The sequence below is a fragment of the Haemorhous mexicanus genome, chromosome 6 (assembly GCF_027477595.1).
Source record: "Haemorhous mexicanus isolate bHaeMex1 chromosome 6, bHaeMex1.pri, whole genome shotgun sequence".
Classification (NCBI taxonomy): domain Eukaryota; kingdom Metazoa; phylum Chordata; class Aves; order Passeriformes; family Fringillidae; genus Haemorhous; species Haemorhous mexicanus.
In genome coordinates, this window is record NC_082346.1 from 10624563 (window position 1) to 10640730 (window position 16168).

At 44.9% G+C, this 16168-nt stretch overlaps 1 protein-coding gene and 1 long non-coding RNA gene across 2 annotated transcripts; one reads left to right on the plus strand and one right to left on the minus strand.

Moving 5' to 3' along the window:
- The first annotated feature begins 3843 nt into the window (after window positions 1-3843).
- Window positions 3844-10057, plus strand: LOC132328531 (uncharacterized). Its single transcript, XR_009486809.1, has 2 exons — window positions 3844-4267; window positions 9395-10057. It is a non-coding gene; the product is annotated as an uncharacterized LOC132328531 (long non-coding RNA).
- Window positions 7843-14758, minus strand: LMO2 (LIM domain only 2). The gene is made up of 4 exons (XM_059848449.1): window positions 14695-14758; window positions 14420-14597; window positions 11602-11817; window positions 7843-8789 (listed from the first exon to the last, which is right to left on the minus strand). The coding sequence occupies exons 1-4, from the start codon at window positions 14699-14701 to the stop codon at window positions 8570-8572; spliced, it is 621 nt and encodes a 206-aa protein (XP_059704432.1). The 5' UTR covers window positions 14702-14758; the 3' UTR covers window positions 7843-8569.
- Window positions 14759-16168: the final 1410 nt, after the last annotated feature.

A 16168-nucleotide genomic window follows, 5' to 3' on the forward strand; every position in this document is an offset into this window, starting at 1 on the left:
CCTCGGAAGTGCCAAATGTGCCCTCGGAGGTGCCAAATCTGCCCTCAGAACTCAGCCCTCAAAACTCTGAATTCAGCCTTCAGAACTCCTAAATCGGAACTCAGCCTTCAGAGTTCCCAAATCAGCCCTCAGAACTCTCAAATCAGCCCTCAGAACTCAGCCCTCAGAACTCTCAAATCAGCCCTCAGAACTCAGCCCTCAAAACTCTGAAATCAGCCCTCAGAACTCCGCACTCAGCCCTCAGAACTCTGAACCAGAACTCAGCCCTCAGAACTCAAAACTGGACTCTCGGAACTCAGTCCTTAGAATTGAGAACTTGGGCCTCAGAATTTGGCCCTCAGAAGTCAGCCCTGGCTCTCCTGAAATTCAATTTATGCACCAAGGGGTTTTGGTCAGGGAATGGCCTGCTTTTCACATGATCAGCTTCTTAGTGATCTAAATGGACAATAATAAGTGAGCAAAACTGAGACTGGGAAAATAAACTTACTGAGTTGAATATCATCAAAACAAAACTAAAAAAGCGTTGCATGTTCAGGATCACATTTTATAGGAAAAGAACACTCAATGTGTGACAGCTGCACAAGCAATAGACACTACTCCTTTAATGCCCCTCACCTTTAGTGAGTTAAATATTCTTATATGAAAGAAGGAGTTATTTATTCTGCATTATTTTATGCTAGAAATTATTTTCTCTCTTCTTTTTCAGGTATCAGTAGGATTTTAATGAAATACTTCATTGTCCTAGCAACACTGCTCAAATAAGAACTGGAAGGGAACAAGGGGGTGGTTTTATTGCACTATTGCTAGCTGTTGAAGACATTTTTTCCTTATAATTTCTATAATTGTAAAGTTCCCTGTAGAGAAGAAAACACAATAGCAAAAGTATATTTGAAATGCTTATAAAATTATATTACTTGTGTTTGTCTTTGGGTTTGTGGCCCATGAAAATCTAATAATGCAAAGCCAAGAGAAGGTCCATAATTCTTTCTGTCTTTCAGGTTTTGCCAAAAGCCTGGAGAGTTTTACTTCTAGCATTTGCAAAGATCCAAGCTGTTACTCAAGGGCTTAGGCAGTGGTGAAGATGGAGGTGGACGATCTACAGGAGTTAGTTATAAAAATTTATTATCACCCCTGGTCAGACTAGAGGCTCCTCAAGTGTAGAAATGGCTGGCATTTTACCTTCCTAATGAATGTCCTAACAATTATTTAAACAAAAACATAGTAAAACAGAAATATCTGTTGCTGAGACTGAAGAAAAAAAAAAAATAAACAAAAAGGAACCAACCAACCAAAACCCACAGAACCAAAAGCCAACATAAACCCATTTGAAATTGTAGTATTTCAATGTTTTACCCACAGCAGTCTTTGCATCCTCCATCAAATAACTGACAGCTGCAGAAACTGTGACACCAGAAAGTTATTGGGGAATTTTTCTAGCTCAGCCTAGACATAAAGGTTCTTTTCCACTTCAATAACGGAGCCTAATTTTTCTTCCATTATCACTGGCCATGGAGCCCAAATGGCCAAATAGATCAGAGGTACTCATCAGGCTGGAAACTGCTCAGATTGCTCTGTGTGTCCAGTGTTTAATCTCAGTGTCCAGTGAGACATGATGAGGCTTTTAGCATCCTTCATTTATGTTTACTTCTTGAAAATCTAATGAAATGACACACTGGGGATCTTCACCGGGTGCTGATTGTCTCTGGAAATTCAACTAATGTGCTAAGGTTTTGGGGAATGGGCTCCTCTTCACAAGATCACCTTTTTAGTGCTCTAAATGGACAATAATACGTGGGCAAAAATGAGACTTTGAGGGGAGGAGGCAGCTTGGGGAATTGGTGGCAAGAAAGAAGCTGAGGTCCAGAAAATTTGTGTTGTTATTATACTGTTCTTATTGGGTTTGTTCTCTGCTGTAGCAAAGATGCAATAAGGTCAGGGATTCACAGAAATAACCAGGCAGTGACCTTGGCTTGGAAATCTGATCATGTAAAATTAACCAGAACACAAGGAGTGACTGTAATAAAGAGCATAGAAGCAGCAGGGTAGGAGAATTCAGAATGGAAGCTGTATGATCCTGCGGTGACTCTGGTGAACCACACAAAGACAGTTCAGCAGTGCTTTGAACAGTGGGGGGTTTACATATGAACTGATAACAAATCGCATCTTCAGGCTTCACAAGAATGAATCTCAGATGAGATGTGAGAGATGACAGGGAGGGAACAGAGCAAGAACTTCAGGGAAATGCCTACGTGAATAAACTAAGTATTGCATGGGAGCTTGATGGACATTTTAGTAACAAATAGGATCTCTGATGGAGTACAGCTTTCATTGTGCCTCCTGACACAATGAAACAACAGCTGAAAAAATCCCTGCCTTGTTACAGCCACATAGACCCAGCATAAACCAACCAAACCCCTCCCAAACCTCACAGGGTGGTAAATCAGCCTTGGCAGCTCCACAGTGAAATGAATTCAAGGGAAACTCCAAGAATCAACCAACAGACTTCAGCTGGTGCTTACAGAGCAACTGGAGTCCACTCCCAGCTTTCATCCTTCTGGACCATCTGCCACATGGATGCTTTTGCCTGCATCAGTTGCCTGAGGTTATCAAAAAGCCACGTCCAGTCCTCCCCACTCTGCATCAAAGTGGCTTCAGGCTTGTCTTTGGTTATTAGCAAATCTTTTTGTCTCAGATTCTTAGCTCCAAAACGGGTCTGAAATATTAATGTATGTTTGGAGAGCTTGGAATCCCACTTGGAGAGCAATGTTGATAGACTGCACATTTTTTCTCAGATCAAAGATTCCATGTTGACACAAACCATAGCTAAGTTTTATTCTTTCACAGCCTAGCTTAGCTCCAAGTTGGTTTTCAATTCATATAATCCTCTCACATAAATCAAATTAAAGATACTGCTACAAATGGAAACATTACCTGGGAAAGTATAAAAAGTAAAGTTTATTTACTTTAGAGAGCATGGATGGCATAGGAAGGCATGATTCTTGCCTCAGGAGCATTTCTAATTTCACACTATTCCAGTGGTTTCACTGTGTGTGATTCCCAGCCTGAGATGTGGCTCGTGGCCTAAGGGATGTGTGAAAGACCCCACTGAAAGGGGCTGCAGAAATATTTCATGATCCCATGAAAGTGCCAAGGCCCTGTTTGCTTTGTGTGGGAGCTCAGAAGATCTTCCTTTACCTGAGGAACATAGAGAATAATGCGGCATCCCTGCAGAAAACTGCTATTGAGCCTTTCCTGACCTGAAAAAACCCCACACGTGTATGACCCAGATAGAAGCTCACTTTTCAGCTGCACACACTGTTCTTAGGTCATTAGCTGAGATTGTTAATGAGGCAGGCAGTCGGTCATGGCTACAGTGGTGGAGTTTTTGGCTACTAACTCCTCAAGCCAGAGCACATTCATCAAAGCATACAACAACAAATGACTGAAGTGCTGAGCTGCATTTGGAGAGGTAACACACAGATAAAAGCCTCCAGAAGCCCTTTGCAATTCCCTTAGTCATCCATTCCCACTGAAAGCTTCTCTTTGGGAGTTTCCAGGAGGCCTGGTGCAACCTTTGGTTGTCCTTTTTGGTCAGAGCTCTTATCTGTGCAGTGCAGACCCGGCCTTTTTCTGCTTGCACTCCTCCAGAGCGGTTCTTACGGGATAAACAAGCCGTATTTGCTGATGCACGCTCCCTTATCAGCTGGACAGCATGCTTCTCCTGCATGGTGGGTCATGCTCGCTGCTGGGCCAGCTCCACGAATTCCAGGGCGGCTGCATCACTGCTCATTAGGCGCTCGTTCACAGCCATGGGCTGCAAAAAATCACAGCCACCGTGTGATGGGGCCTTATCTTAGAGCCCGCCAGGAGTTTCCCAGTGTTGCAAAGCATCTTTAGTTTGATAATTGAAGGTCTTGGATCATTTTAATGAGATAGCAACATGATAACCGTTGGTTTGGGGAGCTGTCACAATGCCAGACTGAAGACTATGTGCCTTATTGAAGGAGAATGTAGCTTTTATTGTGTTTCTTTAAAATATAAGTAAATAAGTAAAGCATTTCTATATCTCAAAACCAGATCAGAGCTGTTATGAAGCTCATTGATAAAGTTGTCTGAGATGAGATGCAAGACATACCTGAGGAGAGGAGAAAACCAAAACCCTATGAATTTTTACCAACCAACCCAAGAAGTCAGAGCCCTGAAGAGGAAACATCTCAGGAATCACATGAAACATAGCTGGTAAAGAGCTACTGGACTACAGAAGGAGGTATTTCTCTTGGGTCATGGCTTTCAAAAGTTATTTCTCTCTCAACAGTGCAAAGCAACAGCTTTCCATCACCCTAGTCACTTCCTGTTACAACATTCCTTGTTGCCTCTCCTCCAGTTCCAGCACCTCCACTGGAATCAACCTTCTTGTAGTCCGTTCCCCTTTGGCTTACAGGCTTTGCTGCCTCATGCCAAGCTGTAAGTGTAACCATAATATGCCAGATACAGAGCGGAGGCAATCATGGAGCGCTTAGCAAAAGGTGTACTCGATTTTTCATTAAAAAAAGAAACATCTCTTCACTGAGACATCTTTAAAAAATCAAAAATTGTCATGCACAGCCTGCTATGGGGCATGGCTTGTGGCTTAAAATGGGAGCCAGACATAAAATAATGCATTAATTATTGCTTGTGAGGCACTTGAAAATGGCACATGGTGTATGCGCCTGCAAACCATGTTGATTAATTATCATCAGTGATCTGCTGCTTTGTTAGAACCTTTCCGAGATGTGCCTTCTCATTAGCCTGGTACAAAGCAACCCTCAGCAGGAGGGAACAAGTTGCTTCAAACACGGTTCAACTTTCTGCCAGTTTAATCTTCATCTCATTGACAGACTTCTGAATCTTAATTTCATTATAGTGCCTTAAATGTTTTGTGATAGCGTATCTCAATCTCTCAGTTCTGTCTTTTATGCTTTTTTAAGTTGTTGTGGGACAGAGGAATAGATAATTTTTTCCAGTGTCCAATAAATTTCCCTTTGCCTCCAGTGCAGTATGTGCTCCATAAAAGAGATGAACCTGCTGCAAGTGAAATAAGCTGATGCTGCACTGTCTTTTTAGGGCAACAAAAATCTTTATAGATTATTTTCCTGAGTGCCATGAATCTCCTTCAAAGCCTTAAGTCACTGATACCAATTAATAAACTTAATAGTCTCATTTTCAATTCACATTCTGGTTATACAGAGCGTGTGCTCTGGCAGATTCTTAAAAGCTTTGCCTTTCAGAGATAAAATGTTACCTTGTGTGTGAGGTGGAGGTGATTCAGGAGCAGAAAGACCTGTTAAAGTGCAGCACCTGAGGCCTCCTTGTTTTCTGAATTTACAGTCTCAGGCTGGCAGTCGTATAAATGAGTGATGCTCTCTGATGTTCTCTTCCAAGCAGGCAACGAAATTGGCAGGGAGTCTTGGGTTTTGTGCTGATGTGTCCAGAATTCAAATAATTTCATTCTCGGCTATAATGACAATTGGAGGCAGAGTATTACCTTGAGAAAAGAGAAGGGAGAGATGGCTTCTGGATCCTGTATTGAATTAACAAGAGATTCCCATTTACTCTCTCCACTGAAAACTCTATTATGCAGGGCTCTTATTGCCCTTATTCAAGGGCAGGGAATTAAAAAAGTGGTATCGATGGTAATGCTCTCATCTTCCTGCCATGACACTGAATAATGGGGACAAAGAAGGGGAATCTTGACGGATGATACGCCTTTTAAAATACTGCTGATAGTGGAAACGCGGAAAGGACGACACATTTGAGTATCAGGGATGAAGTCATATTCAGATTTTTGTGGTTTTTGCTTAGGACTTTAAATCAGCTCTGCTTTCCTTTTTGCTGTTCTTTTTGGAACATTTTATTTTCTTGTTTTTGCAGGAGAGACTCCTTACTGTAAGGAACATAATTGAGATGAGGTAAAGTGTTGCTTATACTAATTCCAAGAGAAATCTGCTCTCTCTCCTCCTGGACTCAGAGAGCAAGCATTGGGAATTTGTCATGGAAAAGTCCAGCAACAGATTGGTATAATTATTTGGGGAGAGCAGTACTGCTGCTCAAGTGGAGGCTCTTCTGCCGCTTTCTAATGCAGCTTAAGCTCTTTCTAAAGTTACACGGACTAAATAAACCTGGTGGTCTTACAAGAAATGATACCAGATACTGGTGGTCTTATAAAAAATGATGTAAAGGACCCTTCCTTTACAAATACATACATTTAGGTCTAAAAAATATATTTTCCTGTGCAAACTAGACCTTACACAAAATATTGAGTGTGTTTGCATTAGGAACTTCTATGGAATAAGTAAGAACATCTCCATTCTATGAGTGGGTAAATGAGAAGCAAAATATTGAACTACCTCGCCAAAAGTCACTTTCTGAGGTGAGAACAAAACACAGGTCTTGGTCTACTTAGTGCAAAACTACAAGGTCTCCCTGAGCTATTAACACTCCTCCCTGATCTCAGCCCAGATGTAAATGAGGGCCCTTGCCCTAAATTTTCAGTCAAATGTTCTGTGAGGTGAAATCATGAAAATCAGCCCTGTTATGGCTCACACTCTGTGTATATGTGACACGACCTGGAAAACCATTGTGCACCTCCACCCTACCTCAGCATCCTGGCTACACCCAGCAAGCTTTGTAAATGAACTCATTAATGACTTTAGGCTTTGTTTCTTGCTGGACAGAATATTTGCAAGGAGCCACTGTCAATGAAGAGAGCTGATAGCTTTATTTTCCTTGCCTTTCCTTGCCTCTGCTGACAGGAATTCAGGCTAATAATTATAATTATAACCAGCTGCCTGTGGCCTCCAGAGGTCAGCATATCACTGGAAAATAGCTAAATATCCGCATCCTCAAACTATACTTTCCAAGTTGTTCTCATTAGGTGCAGTTTCCAATTTCACTGATAACAAGATTTAAAGGGTTTGTCCCCAACTCTTCTTGTGACAGCAAAAGCCAAAAAAGAGCTCTCAGAGTATGCATTGTAAAATGCAGAAGGTTGTCATTGATCAGTGGCTGGCACATCCCCTGGGTGACGAGTTTATTGAGAACAGTCAAGTAGATATCCACAGGTTTAAGCTGCCATTCCTGATGTGTCACTAGTGATGGAATGAATGGACCTGCCAAGCACCTTCTGGGCAGGTGCCAGACTTGCTCAGTTGTGGGAAAAGCTTTAATTTTTAGTGCCTTTCAGCACAACTTGCAGTTGTAGTCCCACTCTCAGAAAGAATAATGTAGAATCAGAGACGAGAAATAAGAGTTTATCAGAGGCATGAAACAGCTTTCTGGCAAGAAGAAACTTAAGACTATTCACCTCAGGAAAAATAAGTTGGAGAGAATATGATAGCATAGAATCATGGAATGGTTTGGGTTGGAAGGGACCTTAAAGATGACTGAAATGAATTCTTTCTAAATAGGTTTATTGGCTCTCATGATATTATCCTGGATTCCCTAATCAGGAGCAAAATCAGGATGAGCTACCTTTCTAAAACACCCAAATTTTACATGATTTCCAAAATCAGATAGATGCAATCTGTTGCAAAACACCAAGAACCAGCCTCAAAACATCCTCATAAATACCAAAGAGCCTTGGTGTCCCACAATCTAATTTCTTAGCATGAAGAGCACAAGATTTACTGAACCCTTGCTGTTCTCACATTTGTGCTTTGAAACAAAACCTGAAGTGGATCCAGCTGTAGCAAAGAGTAGAAACTCTGCTACCAAAAAATAAAATTAATAATACAAACAACAACAACAACAACAAAAAAATCCAGCTCAATTCAAGAAAAAAAAAGAAAAAAGAAAGAACAACACTCAAATCTTTCATTATTTTTATTAAAGCTGCAGAGTCTTACTACACACAACAAATATTTTATTGATATAATCTAAGTTAATAAAATAGTTGAACAACTCTTTAGATTTATATTTGTATAGAAATGATCTGGTGAGCATCTCATCTTGAGACAGCAGTGCCCAAAAGCAACTATTCAGCAGGGTTTTTTTAAAAGAGTTTGGGACTAGAGGATGCACTGTTCATTCTCAAAGGAAAAAGAAAAAATTCATGCAAAAATAGCTCCCACCCGAAGTGTAAGGCCATATGGAATGACCACGTGAGGGATGGCTCTTTCCTTCCTTTGTCACGCCTACCGTGGGAGCTTGTCATCTAAACTCAGTAATGAAAACAAGACAGAATGAAAACTGAATTGCACAATCCTAGTCTGCAGGTGACAACTTCATAACATCTCTTTACAGAAGTCCCTACTCTGTTCCAGTTGGGAGGATGGGTTATGGTGCTGTGTCTGTCCCCAGCTGCCAGCTGATGTCAGTTACTGTCTGTGCTGTGAACACAAGTCAGTCTAGCTACTATTGCTTTGCTCTCCCTCCTTCACCTGGGTGTAGTTTATATTCTAGGTAGCACTGCCTGCCAAGGGCCAACTGCGTGGCGTTTCCCCCCGTTCCAAAGCCCACAGCCCAAGGGATGATCTCCTGGGTGCAGCTGGGCCCGGGAGGAGTCTGTCCCAGAGCGCCAGGCGCGTCCGTGCTAGATCATGCCGTTGATCTTAGTCCACTCGTAGATGTCCTGCTCGCACACGATGTCCGAGTTGATGAGGAGGTACCTGTCCCCCACGCAGAAGTGCTTCTGGCAGGCAGCACACTTGAAGCACTCAAGGTGATAGACCTTGTCCTTCACCCGCATGGTCATCTCGTAGGCGCGGATCCGCTTCTCGCAGGAGGCGCACAGCCCGTCCTGGCCAAAAAGCCTGCAACGACAGCACAGAGGTCAGCACGGCTCCTTGGCTGGGCAAAACCCAATCCAAACCAGAGCACAGCACCCCTGATCCATTAGGACAAGGGCTGACTTAGAGAGAGGTCAGGTGGAAAGCTGCCCAGAAGAACTGGAAACTTTGCAACACCAAAAATTGAAACAAAATCCAAGGGTTTCAGTTTGGATAAAATCACAGAATGGGTTGGGTTGGAAGGAAATTTAAAGTCCACCCTGTGCCACCCCTTGCCATGGGCAGGGACACCTTCCACTAGTGCAGGTTGCTCCAAGCCCCATTCAACCTGGCCTTGGACATTTCCAGAGACGGGGCAGCCACGGCTTCTCTGGGCAACTTGTGCCAGGGCCTCCCCACCCTCCCAGGGAAGAATTTCTTCCTTAATATCCAAACTAAATCTACTAAAATCTATCAATATAATTCACTTCTCTGATCAATGACCTTATCCTGGATTGGTGGAGCAAAGGTTGCCCAGAGCATTGCATGAAGTTGTGCCATATTAACACTTCCACTTCTGTGATCAACAGATATTACCTTATTTGCTAATAATTTTTGCCTTTCCTAAACTGTTGCTCTGTAACTTACAGGAGTTGGGATAAGCCATGGTCTAAGGCTCTCCTGCCTTTTGTCTGTGCCTCCACATTGGAAATTCTTTCAAGCATTTCTATATCCATGAAGGCACTCCTGATCCATGAAGTCACTGCTGATGGGTTTCAGAAGGACACATTCCAAGACCTCCTAGATACCTATGAGACAGTTTTATGCTGTGGACTGCTCTTTAATCCACATGGAGAAACCCTGCTGAGGTCCTCATGACATTGTCTATAAAAAGGAGACTCTAATGAATGCCATGCAGAGTTTAATAAGTCAAACCAGTAATAAAGAAGCATGAATATACTGATATTTTATTTTTAAAAGGGATGAATGCTACAGGTGATGTATTCATTGAGTCTGATTTCCAAACTTCCATACTAATTCTGGAAAGAGTTTTTCCATCTCCTACACATCTCCTGCATGTGCTGTGCCTGATTAGAATCATCTGAACTGGAAAAAGGATGTCTGTTAAATTAAAAGACATTTGAGGAGAAAGAATATCATTCCTTTTGTCTGCCAGGAGATGTCAGTGTTTACTTCTGCCCAGTGAAAGTAATGCTAAGGTTACAAAAAGGTTGCCAAATTTTTCATTAATGAGGGAAGATATCTATTGCATTATTAAATAAATAAAAACGTTGGATTGCACTGTAAGAAAATGCATTAATTGTATTGGCATACTTCCTGTTGCTTCCATTTTAAGATGAAAAGTATCTGGGAAGTGTAATTAACACCGGATCACTGCTGGATTTACAAGTGGTCCCATTAGCAGAACTCAGTCCTTAATTTCTGCTCAGCAAAATTCCATCAGCAAAACCCAGGGACAGCATAATTAGGAAGTCCACTGAGGTTTTGGTTTCATTTTTATTGGCAGATAAATTAGCCTTCAGTAAAAAAGCTGGAAAAATACCAAACGTCATTATTCTGTTCCACAAACCTCCTGACACTTTAGGGATCCATTAGAAGAAAAGGAACACAACCAGCACAGCAAAGATCAATGCATTTTAATCAAGAATATAAAGATCCTTTCTTGTCAATTTTTGTGAAATATCTTAGTCTCCAATTAATCCTTTACTTACAAATTTTGGCAAAACAGGCAGGCAGAGAGTCATTGATGAAAACACCCATAACAAGTGTATTTGTAGGATCTGATTCAGCAAAATGTGCAAATTCTTGCTTATTCAGCACTGGGCTTAAGAATGCCAAAACCCCAAATGATCTTTCACCTCTTACCTGAGTTTAAACACTTTTAATCTCCAAGGCAATTCTGGGAGAAGCAGAAAACTCCTTAAAACCATTCAGGGGAACCATTCATTGCCAGCTCAGTGGGAGATTGCTGGAATTCAGCCCCTTTTCCCAATTTCTGCTTGCCAGAATGCCACACTGACCCTTCACCTGGAGCTGTGGGGTTAGGTCTGTGCAGAATGACACATGCCAACAACTCTGAGTCCTAGGACTTCTTTCTGTATTCTTCACATTATCAAATAATTCTGGTTCATCCACAATGTGTAGCACTGCTTTCATTTCCATTAAAAATGCTTTTTTTTTCCCCCAAACTTAAAAAGATTTAGCTGTAAACAACTCTATGTTGTTTATCTAACCAACACAGATAATCTCTAGCTTCATCTGTAACTTACTGAAGAATCCCAGCAATACTAAAAGCATCTGCATATGAATCCCAAAAATATGAGGACAGGCTGAGAGAGTTGGGGCTGTGCACTCTGGAGAAGGCTCTGGGAGACCCTAGAGCCCCTGCCGGTGCTTTAAGGGGTTCCAGGAGAATTGGAGACAGACTTTGGACAAGGGATGGAGGAATGGGACAAGGGAGAATGGATTTAAAGTACCAGAGGGTGTGTTCAGCTGGAATATTGGGAAGGAATTCTTCCCTGAGGTGCGGCCCTGGCACAGGTTGCCCAAGGAGCTGCAGATGCCCCATCCCTGGAAGGCCAGTTTGGAGGGGAATTGGAGCAACCTGTCCTAGGGAAAGTGTCTCTGCCTGTGGCAGGGGCTGAAAGGAGAGGAGCTGTAAGGTCCCTTTCCAGCCCAAATGTTCCAGGGATTCTAGGACAGGAGGCCATACTGCCAACCTGAGCTTGCAGGCACTGTCAGGCTTCGAGAGAAATTCCAAAGGAATTCCTCAATCCCAGCTGTGCTCAGTAAAACGGGAAAGGGGGAGGAAAGGTGTGAGTAGTAGGATGCCTACCTGAGATAGTCCCTCCTGCAGAGCTTTCTGCCCAGCTTGTAGTAGAGGCGCCTGCCCACCTCACCAAGCCGGCAGCCGCACAGGTCACAGCTGAGGCAGTCCTCGTGCCAGTACTGGTCGATGGCCTTCAGGAAATAGCGGTCCCCGATGTTCTGCTGGCACCCCCCGCATGTCAGCAGCGACGGGGGGATCTGCAGCACCTCATCCACTGGCTCCCTGAGGGAGTGAGACAAACCTTGGATGAGGGAAACCCACTCTGAGAGCGTCCACGTGAGAAGGAGGAAAAGCAAAATGAGTCCCAAGCTCAGACAAGTTAGGACAGGGAGGGTGGTGTTCTCATTTTTGCTTGTTTTCAGCGGGACTAAGGATGGCACCCCAGGGATTTCACACTTTCCATTGGGAAATGGAAATCTGGAGATTGAGTGTCACTTGTCAGAACAGCACAAAATTAATAAACACAACAGCTGATTCTGTTGCCCGACTGGTTTAAGTCTCACTGCTGATTTTAATAAAGCCAGCATTTTACCTCATGTTGCTGCAGGACTTCTTTTTTCCCTTAGCCAAGGACATGAATCCCCTGGGATGGGTTTATACCAACATACCTCAGTTATCTGGGACTTACACATCCATCAGTGAAAGGAGGCACAAATCTTTATTGTGATATTAGCAGACTCTTTATGCACCTATTTTGTTCCTTTTCCTAAAAAGCTTGGAGAGCTAGGATAATTCTGGTAAAAGAAGTGAGAATTTTCTTCGAAGCTACTTTCTTAAGTATTTCTGTGTCTTTTGGGGTAATTTCAGAGCTAAAAATAAAAAAATAAAAAAATTTAAAGAACAGTGCCTGAACTCACTTTTGTAATGTTCTGGGATTCACCCAAATGCCAGAGAAGTAAATAAAAAATGTACTGGATCTCTCCCTTAAGCACTTGCTTAATTTCAAACCTGTGGCTAGTACAGTGAACCCTAAATTTTTTCATATTATTGGATTAGTGCTCCAGCACAGAGTCCCCGAGCAATTTGCTACTGTCATTGGTCTGTCCTCCTCTGGGCTGCTGGGGGCAGAGGAGACCTACACTGATGAAGAAGCTCTGCTCCCAGTTTCCATCAGGCAACAGGAAAAAAATTGTATTACTCCTGCTTATTTACTGGATCAGCAGTTTTCTGGGCAAAAATTACTTTCTTCAGCAGGGAGGAACGACCTCTGGTCAAAAACTTCTGGGCTGAGAAAGTGATCCTGCAGTTTTTATTTAGGCAAGCTGAGCCCTGAGATATTATCTGGTTCTATTCTGTTCTGGTTTCCCCCTTCTAAGTTTAAACTGCTGTGCCCTGCAAGCTATGTCGTAACACCCCTCTCCTGCCAGCTCACCATCCTGTGAGTTTTCATTAAAATCATGGGGAACACATGATTAGGCCCTACTTTTTCCAAAATTTTTCCTTTTGGGCCGCATGCTCCCTTTCCTAACACGTGGGCTCCATGCTGACAACTTCTGAGAGCTTTCCAGTAGAAGGAAGCACACATCATTATCCTTCATGATCCATTTTTTGAAACTTTGGAGTGTACCCCGAAAGGTTTCATCTGAGGGGTGTTTAGGAATCCCAAGCCAGGTTTCTCTGAAAGCCCTGAACTTCGGAATAGCCCAGCGGATGTTTATGCAGAGCAGCATTCCTGGTTAACGCATTAGGCTTTTGATGTCCACGAATTTCTAAGCCAGCGCTTAAGCCACCAGAACACAAGGCAGGTAAATAAATAAAGATTAAAAAAAACTTTGTAGATGAAAGCTGGACAGCATTAGGAGCTGGGATTAGCGTTTCTTAAAAAAAAAAAAAAAACACAGTATAAAGGAAAATGTAACATGTTAAACATAATGGAATTAAGTGATTTAACACCCAAAAACAGCAGTTGCATGTGCTCGTTCCGGGCTCCAAGCGATGGCACTTTTAGTATCTGACAGGAAACAAACCACGAATGACTCAATTTACTGTGAGCAAAGTTTTAAGCGTTATCTGGAAACGGAGATTTTATAATTTGTTTCTTTTTTCTTCTCTTTTACCGCGATCCCAGACAAGCCTAAGTGTAGACAATTAGCACGTTCAGGGCTGAAGTGGCCCTGGGTCTATGCTGAGTTACCATGTCTGGGTGTGCAGCAGGGATGGGACAGCGGGAGCATAGCCCGGGAGAAAGCCTGGCTCTGGACGTGGAAGCCGGTCCCTTCCCTGAGTGGGAAGCCCAGGGAGGGAAATTCTCATCTCCTACATCCCGTCCATCAAGTCTGTCTACATGCTCTTAGCAGAACACCCAGCCCCCACCAAAGCTTTCTACGAGCTTTTGGAAGTTGCATTACGAAAACGTGGAAGTTGGGCACCCGCAGCTAACAGCCCTGACCTTTCACTGATCGGCTGCAGCGAGTCGGGCAGATCGGCGATGGGGCAGAGAGGGTCCCTCGGCATGGGAAACCTGAAAGCTTGGGAAGCGGGATGCTCTCTCTCTCGCCGGGCATCCCCACCACCCCGCAGTGGGATGAGCGAGTGGGAGATGCCCTGCCCGGGGGGAATTGCGCCTCTCTGCTCCTGGCTGCTCCTTCCCACAACTTGGGGGGCTCTCCCCAAGCTCCCCCACACCGTCAGCCCCGCGGGGCCGGAGCAGCCCGGTGTCCGGTTCGAAGGAGGGGGTCAGAGCGGCGGGGGCTGCCGCCGAAGCCCTCCGGGGCTGCCGGGCACACAATGCCGGCGGCGGCTCCGTCGGGGAGGACGGGCGGCACCGGGAGGCGAGCGGGGACGATGGCGAGCGGGGGACCGGGCGGAAAAAGCGCGCACTTACTCGGAAGGATCGAGGCTTTTCCTCTCGATGGCCGATGACATTGGCAGGGCCGGTTCCTTTGTGGCGTGCCGGTGGTGGGCTCTGCCCCCGCCGCCCCCGCAGAGGCTGTCTGCTCGCGGAGCCTTGTCGCCAGCCGCGCTGCCCCGCCGCCCCGCGATGACATTCACAGGATTTCCTCCTGCAGCACCGAGACACAGAGAGAGACACAGGGGCTGGGGCTGCGCTCCGGCCCCGCACGGCCCCCCCCGGCCCCGCACGGCCCCCCCGGCGCTGACCTCCCATCCCCGCCGCGCTCCCCCCGCGCCCCGGCCGGCGGGGCCGCTCCCGCGGCGGGCGGGGGGCGGCGGCCGCGGCCGCCACCGCGGCTCCGCGCCCGGCGCTCAGCGGCTCCGCGCGGGCAGCTCCGCACACGCTCCGCGCCCGGGCGGCAGCGCTGCGAGCAGCGGCAGCCGCATCCCCGGGATTATTATTACTCCGTGGCTCAGCCCCGGCTCTCTGGTTTCATTTCCTTTTTCCTGATCACGATTCAAATACAATAGAAGGAAATCACACTTAAAGAGACAGCTGCCCGTTTCTTAACTGCACTCCTGGGGATTCGGCAATACAAACAGCAGCATCACGACTCGCTGGGTTCCTTAAAGAGACAGAGCGGGGCTCCCTAGAGCCAGGGCTGGGGGCTGCCGAGGCGTCCTCACGTTATTATTATTCCCTTACTAACGCTGTCTCTGTGCGCAGGCAGGTGGGAGACGTGAGAATGATCCCGAGAGCTGGAAAAAAATAAGCGCCTGGTTCCGGATTGTGCCACCTTCTCAGCTGCACAGAGAGCGGCACTCACCATCCCTCTCCTCGCCCTCTCCCTCTCTGACACGAACATGCACATGCCCACACGCACCCATGGGTTTGTGCGGCACTTGGAGAGCCACAGGTAAAGATCCCGAACATTATTTGTCCGCCCAGAGTTCAAACCGGTCAGCTCAGTTGTGTCTCATTTATAGCCCCGAGCGAACATTTGCTTCCAGACCCCCCGGATTCTTGGCAAGCTGTGTAACAAATTTACACCCTGGCACCGCGTGATGCTAATGAGCTATAAAAGCCGGCGAGTATCAAGTATCGATCTGTAATTAATCCAAGAGATGCCAGAGACGGGGAAAGTCTTGCCTGAATATGTCTGTTTTCCTTCCCACCCTTCCTCCTCTCCATCACCACAGCACATCCCGGAAAGGACTGATTTACAGCCCCGGAGTGAAAACTATTGCAGCAATCCGAGCCTTTGCCAGGCTCTGTGGCATCAGACGCTGGCCCTTGCTGGAGGCTGAGTTCTGGATGGGATGAACAGCTTGCCCTGTTAATTCCTTCAAAAACAGTAAAGAAATATTTGTAATAAAGACCCAGAGAGTAGTAGTAGCAGCAATATTTCGCTTCTATATTAATTCCCAGAAGAGAAATGTATTTGATGTATATTTTTATGACTACATTCTCCTTTTTTTTCAGCTTTTTGGCAGCTGGGGATATAATATCTGCAATACATTAATGAGCCCGATCCAAAGATTAGTAATGTCAGCAGAAGGACTGTTATTCCTTTCAAGGGGCTTTGAACCAAGCTCTTGAAATACTTTAGAGCTATCACTGGTCATTAGAACACATCTTTCTTATTCTTTAAACACATTATCTCCAATGTATTTTAAGCTATCACAGCAGAACAGTCAGTCTCATTTCTGTTGAAGGAAAAGGCTCTTTTGTTAGGTTTTC